Here is a 12,357-nt window from a genome sequence, read left to right on the forward strand (position 1 = left end):
CACGATTGAAACACGAATGGTACAGAGGTACCCAAGCAATCGACTTTTGTACAGTCTTCCTCTGTCTAATAATAACACAATACGATGAGTGTTTAGTAATAATTATACGATAAAGACATACACGTTGCCAATTCTGCGAAATCAGTTGTTGTCTTTAGTAGCTAATAACAATTGAAGTGGTTGTTTCGCTTTTCACTTGAAAACAAAACGTGTGCGTACGTGCACTACATACGTTATTAATAATTCCACATTAATTAGCAAATTTCTCTGAAGTATATAATTTATTTACAATTAAAACCTTGTTACTAATTGTTATTCCAGCAAATAACGAGAACTTTGTATTAGACCTTCAATATGTGAGATATTTTGTTTAAGAAAAGTTTCAATATCACTTTCTCCGAACTAAGATAGGCTCGTTTCAAGTTCTCTTCTCTTCTCTTCTCGTAAATATATATAGACTACGTTACGAATTACATTGTAATTTAATAACAATAACATAGTTTCATTATTCGATGTTTATTTATTGTAATATCCTATAATAATACCAGAGGGAGACTTTGTACAAAAGTCGTTTGCTTGGGTACCTCTGTCCCATTCGTGTTTCAACCGTAAAGTTGTTGTGTTTTCATGACTGTGTTTCGGTTTGAATATGGCGTGAATTTATAGGGTAAAGAGGAATAACATCTAAATCCTCAGGAATGGCAACGCATGGGAGGGGGGGGGGAAGGGCGAAACGGTATACTCTGTTATATCCATGGTACTGCTCATGTCTATTTGTTTGCCATCTAAGTTGTATAAAAAAAAATAATGATGGCATACATACATCGCCATATATGCATTCTATTTGCCTACGGTAAAAATATTATATTCTTAGACATTTAATTTAAATAGATTATGAATCTTGTTTTTTTCAAACTTTTTTGTATTCTTCTGTCATAATGCTCAATACGTCGAATTAGCTGTGACAGCTCGCATCTTGTAATATGTCGCTTTATATTGTTCCCTACTAACTCTTTTCGTACACAAGAACGTATTCACTGACGGGAAATGATGCGAATAATGCTAACGGTACTGGCGCTGGAGGCGGTGACCGTAGCGGGTGCACTGTACAGGAGCAACGGCAGCCGCTATGGTTTTTTCCGTAGCATGGAAGGGTACAGCCGGCGCGAGGGCGGGGGTACCCGGCGCGTGTTCGGCGGCGAGGCGGCCGAGCTGAGCGCGTTCCCGGCGGCGTGCGCGCTGCTCGACCGCTACTGGACGGCGCGCTGCTCGGCGGCGGTGGTGGCGCCGCGCTGGGCGCTCACCGCCGCGCACTGCGTGTCACCGCGCCTCGCCTACGTCAAGTACAACTGCCGCCGTCCCGCCTCCGCTGACGGCGACGTCGCCGCCGTACACTACCTCTATCGGCACCCCGGGTATACACATATTTATAACATAACTAGGTATTGCCCGCGGCTTCACTCGCGCGTAAGTATAAGTAAAGGATAAATGGTTCTATAGTGAAGACAGTGTTTTTCAAAATAAGAAGTATGAATTATCATTTTGGTTACAAATAAAGTATATTACGGCGTTTTTATTTGGCGTTGCACATTTATATACGTATACTACAGTGAAGTTACCGTGTCAAAGGGTATCTATATCTTTCACCTCTCTAGGGGATGATATTAAGACATTTTCTATTTTGCATTTTATTACTTACACTTACAAGTATGTATATGACTTTTTTTAGCGAATATATCTACTCATACAAACCCATCAAACAAAAATTAAAAAAAAAAGTCAAACGCACGTATAAACTAAAAAAAAAATGTAAGCACTCGAAATAATTTGAAAACATTGTTTGCGATGGTTATATAGAATTCTATATTTTTTAATATTAGCCATCGTCTAAATCAACTACCTATATAGGTAGAGTGTAGAGATGATAGAGAGTGATAGAGTGATAGAGAGAGAGAGAGAGTGAGTGGTAGTGAGATCTGTCATTTCAGTTGACTGAGTTTCTAATATACTTCAATGTTTTTGTACAAAAAAAATCTTTTGTTCTAAAATCAGTCATATAAAAATTATAAAGATAAAAAAATGACTGTCTGATATTATGTTAACAGGTACAAAGTAGTTCATGAGGTCGTGGGCCGCGGTACGGACGTGACGTTGCTGCACCACGACATCGGGCTGGTGCGCACGCGCCGGGACATGGTGCTCCGCGGCCGCGACGCGCCCCACCTGCGCTCCCTGCACCTCTACAATAGCCTCGATCTCACAGATAAGGAAGTACAGGTAAAACTAATTAGAATTTGACCACTATTAATGAGACAACCAAGCTACCATGTCAAATTTTCAACGATTCCGTTTCGTTTTGGACAAAATTTCATTAAAAAAAAAATCATTTCAATGTTTTTCTCTAAGAATGACTTGTTTGTATGCGTACGTCGTCAGTATACTATTATATAGTATATAGGTAACTACGGGAGAAAAGCACAATATAGCAGTGTAAGAAAAGAAAAACTAGAGTAAGACTACGATTACCAAGCCACTTGGTCAGCGTGGTAACAGTGCCTGCCGGGGCGCCCAGTAGTGGGATATTAATGAACTGTTAAGGTTAGGCTAAGAGCTTAACTCATCGTCTCCATAGCTACTATATGTTTGTGTAAGCGGTCATAGAAAAAATGTAATTGTTTTCAATAAACGTCTATCTCGAAAGAAGTAAAACAAATAATGCTTAGTTTTATATGTTCAGTAAACTCTACTAGCGGCGGCCATGACCGTGGCTTGTAAACAAGACGGCAGCCATGCGTCTGGTTAATGTTTGTAGCATTAGTATTAAAAGAGATTTTCTCTTGTCTGTAGTCTGCTGACAATGGAGTTAGAGTTAACTCTATTAATTGGATGTAACCCAGTCATTGAAACAAAATTATTACAGCCTCAGCGTGAGATGGGAATTATTTTATGATTTGTGTAAATTTGCATTTGCAAGTACATCGCCTTTTTGTAAACACATTCGAGTTAGTTTGCTAAATAAAAAAAAAAAAAAAAAAAAAAAAAAAAAAAAAAAAAAAAAGTCTAGTATGAATAGTATCTGACACCTTCAGAATTTTATATTGGACTCAATGTTCCGAAATATTCTGTTAGGTTCTTTCTAACAAGCAATTATGGGGCCCTAAATACAATTTAAATTTATTTTAAAGGCTATAATTGGTCGGGCTCGTGTCGGTGTGTACGCAGGTGCTGGGTTTCGGTCGCACGGAGTGGTCACTACTGGGCGAGGAGCTGTTTTCGGTGCGGCTACGGCTGGCAGCGTGCGAGCGCGGCGCGTGGCTCCACTGCGCGTGCGGCGTGGCGGCGGCCCGCGAACCGCGCGGCGTCTGCGCAGGAGACTCGGGCGGGCCCGTGCTCTACAGTGGCGTGCAGGCACATCCTTTTTGATATAATTAACTAAAGCCACGACATATTGTGGCGTGGTTACCAAAATTAACTGTATAAGCTGTATTTCCGACATCATGTTATGGATTCAGGTTCATATTTTTTTTATACCACTGAGGTGGCAAACGAGCATACGAAGGTCTTTAATCATTAATGACTTGTGAAACCGAAACATGATCCTGAAGGTGAAGTTTCTTGAATGGCGACCCCGTACACGCAAACGCAGTGTAGGACAACCCCTCACTAAATGGAGTGACGACCTCAAATGTAGGGAATCAGTAGATGCAGTGGCTCAGGACCGTTCCTTATAACAGTCTATGGGGAAGGCTATATGTTCATCAGTGGACAGATAATGGCTGAGATGATAACGAAATACGATGCCTTCGTAAATGATTAATTCACAGGCATACAAGTACAGCTGCTTAGTGACAGAAGCACGAGTGAGACTGAGCTATTCTTATTAACGCCTCTATAACATAGTCATCTTCTGGTATAATCATCATACGTGTGATATATATTTTTTTTTCGTTGATTCAATTATGTTGCATTGGTGCCAGGTCGGGGTGACGTCGATGGGCCCGCTAGAGTGCGTGAACAGGGCAGGTCCGCAGCCGGACTTTTCTGCTACGAGCGTGTTCACGACGGTGTACAACTATGCAAGTCTTATAAACGCTACTATCTTAAATACGGAGAACGAGCTAAGAATGCGCGAGATAGGGGTCGCGAGCCGCCGCGCGAGCAACGCAACGCTAGTGCTAGTAGCGGTATTGGCTTTACTACGAGTATCAGCGCGGTGACCGAATACTTACATACTCGTACTACTGAGTTGGTTTAACGTCAGGTGCGCACTGTTCACCCGGCAAGCGACCAGTGGTTGTTGTGTCGAATCAATCATGAGATGTGACAGCTAGCTGATTTGTTAAGTCGACAGAGTAGTTGCGACTACCTATTTGTAACGTCAAATTAACTTTTTTCTATCTTTTATTCTTATTTGTGCCAGGTTTACAACTATGTAGGTACAGAAAAATGAATGTCAATCGATTTAATTTTTTTTTTTGGTAATAAAATATTCGACCGGTGTATCTTTTTTATACGACTTGGAATGACAATTATTGGGACGGCACACTTGACGGAAAGTGTTGACCGTCGTTTATATAAATTGTTGCCATGGGGGGGAGGGATTGTTAATAATGAAGACTAAGGGGCCCATTGCTAGCAATATACCCAACTAGGTAGACCTTCACGTGGTCCTCCCCGGAAACCATCGTGTTGAATTCCAAGTGTAATCATCACGATGGGCTAACTGACCTGCCTTTTCATTCTCATCTATCATCCCTTACTGGTGCCCCGCCAGTGTATACCGTTAGCGTAAGCGGGGTATCCATTCCATCATCACCAATTAAAAAAAAATTAAAAAAAATTGTTGCCATGAATTTGACAGAATACATAATAACACATATGGTATCTCCGTTATTAATGCCACTATCATATCCTATCCTTGAAATACAATGATATTATTATTGCTCGAGTTTACGAGTAAGTATACTCATGGGGAAAGGTATTGTTGGTAAAGAGATATAAAAGCTCCATTGCTAGTAATATATCTTAACAGACCGACCTCCCTGTGGTTCCCCCTGGAAACTATTGTGGTTAATTCTTGTTGAATTCGTCACAATGGGCCAACTGACTTACTTTCATCCTCACTTATTATCTCTCACTGATGCCTCGCTGGTGTATGTTTATATCGCAAGCGGGCTTACCATTCTATTTTCTTTTATAAAAAAAAAATATGCTTCTTAATGGGACAGAAGTGCCCGTGCAGGTACCCGTGTCTTTTTAAATATATAAATCAAGACGCTGAACATACTTACTAGAATAATATGCAGCCGCTGCTCCCACATTGGTCCCTGCAACAAGTAATTCTATCGTAAGTATTGTACGCGTAATAAGCGGCAACACTGTCTATTGGAAGGGACTTCACTATACATATCTGAATTGGACTTTATGTAAGACACCATCTCAGCACTTCATTAGACGTTTCAGAGAAAGCCTGTACACACATGGTCCAGATGACTTGTCGGGTTGTTTTTATCAAAAATACAAATAATAATTGACTTTTAGAAGTATCGACATTAGTCCTTGAAAAAAAAAACTAAACAGATGGAGAAGTATACTCAATCAAACCAGAATTTTTTCGTCTTCCGATGAATTGATCCGTCAGTTTGTTAGCTAATTCTACTTGTATAAATAATGACAACAATATAAAATTGTTAATTATCCTTTATTTGAATCTTCAATAGAATTCCAGGAGTTCATAATGGATTAGAATTTATATTCTTCTAAAGTGTTGGTTGCAATGTTGGCAGCCCATACTACATAATTTAAGATGTTAATTTTATAACTATGCCATTTCTATTGCTTCTCACGAAGAATATATGCTACGGATAACAGTCTATCCACATTAAATTACACACTATTATTTTAAATCAATGTTTTCTCAGTTTTCTTGACGTAACAAATAGACCTATTGTACCGCCGTATAGGATAATACAAACAAAGTGTATAAAAGATCTCTGTTTCTCTGCGAGTATTCCATACCTACATAAAATACAGAAGGGTGTGACAGCTCAACTACATTCTTACAAAATCAGAAAAGGAACAGTGACCTTTCATTTACATAGTGATAAAGTCTCGGCTGGTTGGCTGCGTCCGCAGCGGCGCGTGTTGTTCACAAAATAGAAAAAGTTTCGTTTTGAATATGTTCACGGTGTAAGGATGGCGAGCCTTTGTTTGAACTCATCGTGGACTTTGCAAAAAATATTACACGGATTCTTTATTTAATATTATCTGTTTACGACGAATTGCAGCTACAATATAAACCACAAGACGTCGCTTACTAAACAATATATCAATCATTTAATATTATTTATTGAGTTATTTATAACATAGTATTTACGTATTTTGGTAAGCTTTACTAATGCACTCACCAAAAACAAAAAAAAAAAGACCTTTATAATAATACAATTCATACATTAATGGAAAAAAATATGCAATTATATTATAAAATAAACATAAAAAATTGAATGCTGCGTAATTTATTACCGCCCTGCAACACTGTGGCAGGACAGTGAAATAAATTCAACTGGGAGCTCGCAACTGCTTCGTTAACCAGACGTAGCGCCCTCGTGAGCGGCACCTGATCAGCATGGAATTATACATATATGTATAGTAACATTTTTTATTCTAGTAAAGGGTTTAATATTACCAAGTCAATGGTTAATTGTCCAGTGCAAATCGACTACCGTAAGGAACGGCCCTGAGCTACCTGTATCCAGCTGTAACCACATTCACCCTTCTTTTAGTCATTTTACCATCAATTGATCTAGACTTTTGTTTGGTCCATTATTACTCTGGTTTATTTATTCTTCGGATTAAACCCTATTTCAATTGGACTTAATGGAAATATAAATAAACAAATAATTGACCCGACCATAGCTTAATCTACTGATCTCTAATAGTAATACAAATAAAAAAATCGATCAAATGTTGTGTACGATCTTTCCGGTTTTGTAACTCTTCACTGGCAACATGCGCCGTTTCAACAAAATTGAAAAAAAAAAATATATATGTATATAAAATCCAAACCTATATTCTAGCATTTTGATAAGTTTCATTAGATTTCCGAAAGAAATATCATGACTTATCAAGGTAAGCCATCTAACCGCAATAGCGTTTAAAGACAGCGACCGTAGCACCGAGCCACCGACCTTTTTGATAACGTTAACGGCACCTCAGATAAAGCTGAAATGGTCCGAATGACGAACGAATTCTGATTACATGTACACGCAAAACAATTTATTGCGACTACTCGGTTCCTTTAACATAGAGGTGCACTATAGTGCGACACTCAGCGGGCACTGCGCAGTCTGGAATGGCTGACTAAAACCATTGACGCATTATAGATTAACTTCAAAGGTAAAATAGTTTTATCTATTTTTTAGAGGATGACGGAAATGACATGATTTCACAGAACAGAAGCCTATTTAAGTTTTCAGTTAACAGTTTTCATTATGTATATTCACTTATGGTCCAAGTATGTAATTGCATATTTATCGTAACATAGCTTTCTTTTGAGTAGGAGACAAAGTTTTTTTAATGGATGTTAATGGAATGGTAACCCCGCCTGCGCCAACGGTATAGGTACACTGGCTGGGCACTCGTGAGGGATGATAAGTGAGCATAAGCAAGTCAGCTAGCCCATCGTGACAAATTCAACGATAAATTAGTCACGATGGTTTCCAGGGGAAACCGCGTGGAGGCCGACCTGATAGAGTATATTGATAGCAATGAGGACTAACCTCCCCATTACTAACAATCCCTTCCCTCCATAGGAGACAAGTTGAATTAAACTTGATACAGTAGTACGGAAATCTTTCGATAGTGTCCCATAATTATTCACAGCAAGGATTCGCAGAACAAGGGAGAAATGTTTTAATTAGTTTATACCCGACTCGGTTAGTTACTTGACCTATGCAAAATGTCTCTAAAAATAATAATCAAATGAACAAAGTTGGCCACTAAATAATCCTGCGGGTCATTAATGACCGCACCGAAATCGAGGTCAATTTAACCGCCCTTATCTAAATCTCTATATTTGCTCAACAATTTATGAGCATCGCTACTAACGAACACTGAATAGGCTCTTTTGAAGCACTCGCTCGCATCTGAAATTAAATTCTGTTCCGATGTGCTAAAAGGTTAATTTTGTATTGTTTACGTCAAAATACGGTATAGCATACAGCGAACGCGAGCAAGCCGTTTCGTTACAGAAAGAATGTGCTGGTTACGATATTACTTAGTAGTTGTTGATACGGAGGTACGAAACAGCTAAATAAAGCCAATCTATAATAAACTATTTTTTTATTTTTGAAATATATATATAAAAAATGCCATTTAGTATCATTAAATAATATTTAATTTTCAACCGATATATATATATATATATATATATATATATATATATATATATATATATATATATATATATATATATATATATATATATATATATATATATATATATATATATATATATAGAATGTTCTCAATTATGTTGTATTGTTTTTCTGTTTGTTACTTCGTAACTGCATCAGTTGTTATATGAAATCTTTCTGATGTGTCTGATGTAAATTATGCACAATAAATATTTTACAATACAATTTTACAATACTCCGTCAGTTGTTTACCGATTTGGAAAATTCTCTTTTATCTAAATACATAGATATACTTACAGATTAGCCCTATAGAGATTTTATCAAAATCAATTCAATGTTTTAGTTTTTAAATAAACTGGTTTTGCCACAACTGAAGCCGGGTGTTTTTGTGTAATACAATTTAATTGTTGAGTCGTTGTTTAGTACGGCACTGACTGTAATATTACTGTGGGTTACAACCACTAGTATCAGCCCTATCAATGACCTATTTTTTCTCGAAAATATTAGAAGTGATTAGTGGCAACAAGAACACTTAATATTTAAATAGGCTTAATTAATTAAAAAAAAAATTATTTTTAAGCGATGGAGGAATATAAATGTTTGAATTTACCGTTCCATTTTGCACACGTCGTCAGTTCAAACTAGATCGTGGCATCGATTGCAATTAATACCTAATGACTTCGGGGTAAAAGGATTAAATGGATGATTGGCAACAATCGGGCAGTGATCGCTCAGCGATGTCCTTGTTGAACACGAGCCGGTGTAAGCGTTTCAGTCGAAGTGCGTCATCTAATGAATGGCCGAGGGCTCGGCTAAATTGGTTCGATTCAAAACGGATGGCGGTTGATGGGTAATTTAATTCGACGATCCAGACAACGATTAGGACAAAAAGTATTTTATAAGTTGACCCATCTGTTGATGGAGACGATCTATCTGTGTACTACATGTTGTCAATTGAAGTGTGATAGACTGACTAGCACCCAAATATATAAACTTTCCAACACATTTACCAACTACATTTGTAATACTACAATTGTAAAAATACTTGTACGATTCTAAACTATTTTATTTCACAGATTCACCTTTGACATTTGAGAACGCTACAAGGAAGGCGTAAGCTGCGTATAAAAAAAAAAAGGCTAAAAGAAAGCAATATCTTCAAAGACATATTTAAATGAACCGGCTCAGAGCTGGCGGCCAACTCTATCGCATTTTATAAAGCATTATTTAAGGGGAGCGTGGACAATACTATACTGCGACAAAACTGTATACAATTTTGATTTGGAAGACGTCTCTATAACGATACAACAAAAGTACCGGTGAAGATTGTATTTCCAAAGGTAAAATTCTCATCACTCTTCTATTAGTGATTTGCAATTTTACCCTCTTTTATGGCTGTTTATTTAAGCATTCCAATGTAAATCAAGCCATCATTACTATGTACCCAGAGTTACTTCCAGCCAGCCAGCGTAAGTGCAGTCGACGCGCCGGTCGGCGGGCGGCGGCGGGCGGCAGCGGTGGGCGACGGGCGACGTGGTGGCGAGCGATCACGTCTAATATTACGGATTATACTCACGACTGCTTTAAAGGGTTATTATCTGGTAACCACTACAGACATTTAACTACGGCCGAATCTTCTCAATACCAACTAAACAGGATTTAGTTTCATCCGTTCTGAGGTTAACTTACATGCGCTTTAACTCATCTGTTGCTGTAAGTTTATACAACGTCGAGTAAACACGGTCATATCGCTTAATAGGGTACACACGAGAGAGATATCTCTAGATAAAGTCTGTTTCGTAGCCGCTGGTTGTGTGCCTTGCTTGCGCAATGCGCCATAGTAAACGCGTGCTACGCGCTACGACGTAGCGGCCAGCGCTACAAATCAGCCTAACTGCAGTGAAAAATGTTAATTATCAAATATTAACCTAATACGAGTAATTAACAGAATATTACCTGTGCCATTATAATTTCGGGGTTTGATTTAAATAACATACATAGGTATAGACAAAACTCAATTACACACATGAACGATTCCATTAATCCTCGATCTCCCCCCAATTTTATTTTATTGCCTAATCGTTAAATATCCTCGATTCGTAAATCGAATGTACATCCATCCATCCCATCAGTATGTTTTAGCTTGTTTATTTAAAAGATAAAACGGAATGACGATTGAGACTGTTCAGTCCAACTTTTCATGTGTATAGTTGTAAATATGATTTAATTATACTTTATTATACACACTAGTAATACATAAAAATATAATATGACAGAGGTTGTACAAAGGCGGGCTTAACTCTAACAAGAGCTCTATTCCAGAAAACTGTTTTAATTACTGTATTTATATCTTTTTACACGTAGCATAGAAAATAGAATTTAATCCAAAGAAGGAAGTTATTTTTCGTTTTTAGATTTCATTTATAAATACTTAGATAACTCGAAGTTGAACTATATTAGCTGACATATGTTAGTGGAAAGGTACTCGAGTTATGACCCAAACAGACGGACAAACGCAACAGAAGCTATAACAACTTCGTTATTCCAGTTAAAATCAGCAATTAATAAACAGATATTTCTTCCAAATATATATTATATTAAACATTATGAATTTTTGAGCATATTTTTATGACTACTAGGAATACTAGACAATGCAGTGGACTAATTTAATTTTGTAGTATTTCCATTTATAGAAGTTATTGAAACTATAAAACAACGTCACGTTCCTCCAGCCGGCGGTCTTGGCTCGCTTCGTGCCAATAACTAAGAAAAAGTTGCAATTATTTGGTTCTACTCTTTCATAGCGCAGTTAACTGCTCCGTCCGCATAGTTAATTGTGTGACATACTCAGACACAAAAATTGTCAGCATTGCATTAAGTTATTTTTTTTAATTGACAAAGTATGAAATTCACCTATTATATATCGATCCTAAAGTTTACAGACTAACTGATACCCGTGATTTCGTTTCAAAGGTGTGTTTGATCCAAATAAAAAAGTCTCCTATCCTTTTCTATTCGAAATAGTGCAAATATGTCAAATTCGGCGATCGGTTGAGTTAATAAGGAGCTAAGGTGTAACAAACAAACAAACAGTCTCACTCTCGCATTTATATAATACTACGAGTATTAGTAAGGAAAATATAAAACTAACATATAAGCAATTATCTTTTATTAACAATATACAAAATATTCTCATTGCAAGATGCTTCTTGAAACTAGTAAACAGAATAACTTCCAGACGTTTGTATTTGTATGTATATGTTTGTAGTCGGCGATAGAAACCAGACAGAGGCCAGTTGCTAATTACTGTTACTAAAATAAAATGGTTTAACGGTATAGTTAACGGTTATTACATCTAACTGTGGCCAAACTGCGCGGGTACACTCGGGCCGATGCCTGCAATGTGTTCTGTGGCCGGGCTCGAGGCTCGGGGCTCGGGGCTCGGGCAGTCCCGGAGCCCGGCGCGGAGCCTGCCTCACATTTGTATCTGTCTCCGTGACCGCGACTCACCAATCGCAACGTCTCTAATGAAGAAAAAGGTTCGCTTCCGAACCGGGCCTAATGGATTGTTTTTACATTACAGTACATTCCGTGCGATATTTCACAAGAACTCCCGCTCGGCCGCAGCTAGCCGTTGCAAGATAAATAGCATACTTTCTAACATGACGTATATTTCACTCAGTATATACCAACTGTTCAAAGCAATATGAAGTCGACGAGAGACTGTACCCGATACCTACGACAATTCCAAATATTCCGCAGTGCGATGGATGTCGTTCTTGAGATTAAGTTTCACAAACAAACTCAAAGTTTATTGTCTTATTTTTTCATTTCTTTGTTTGAATAAATGTTACACGCGTAACAAGATCTCTATTTATATATAAATTTAGAAGGGAAACCTCCTTATTTACCCACTGTTAAGTAAAAACCAAACACAATATAT

General features: G+C 37.8%; 2 protein-coding genes across 3 annotated transcripts in view; one reads left to right on the forward strand and one right to left on the reverse strand.

Annotated features, from left to right (window-relative positions):
• Positions 1 to 12,357, reverse strand: part of LOC113522928 (FMRFamide receptor-like) — a 106,399-nt gene that overhangs the window by 2,812 nt on the left and 91,230 nt on the right. For both annotated transcript variants that reach the window (XM_052895362.1, XM_052895360.1), the window contains exon 3: positions 5,292 to 5,327. The gene's annotated coding sequence lies outside the window, so the exon portion shown is untranslated. The remainder of the gene's footprint in view (positions 1 to 5,291; positions 5,328 to 12,357) is intronic.
• On the forward strand, positions 806 to 4,468 carry LOC113522867 (chymotrypsin-1-like). Its single transcript, XM_026908709.3, has 4 exons — positions 806 to 1,415; positions 2,106 to 2,277; positions 3,223 to 3,408; positions 3,978 to 4,468. The coding sequence occupies exons 1-4, from the start codon at positions 1,048 to 1,050 to the stop codon at positions 4,215 to 4,217; spliced, it is 966 nt and encodes a 321-aa protein (XP_026764510.2). The 5' UTR covers positions 806 to 1,047; the 3' UTR covers positions 4,218 to 4,468.

The sequence above is a fragment of the Galleria mellonella genome, unplaced genomic scaffold (genome assembly GCF_026898425.1).
Source record: "Galleria mellonella isolate WM207_F2 unplaced genomic scaffold, CSIRO_AGI_GalMel_v1 utg2721, whole genome shotgun sequence".
Classification (NCBI taxonomy): domain Eukaryota; kingdom Metazoa; phylum Arthropoda; class Insecta; order Lepidoptera; family Pyralidae; genus Galleria; species Galleria mellonella.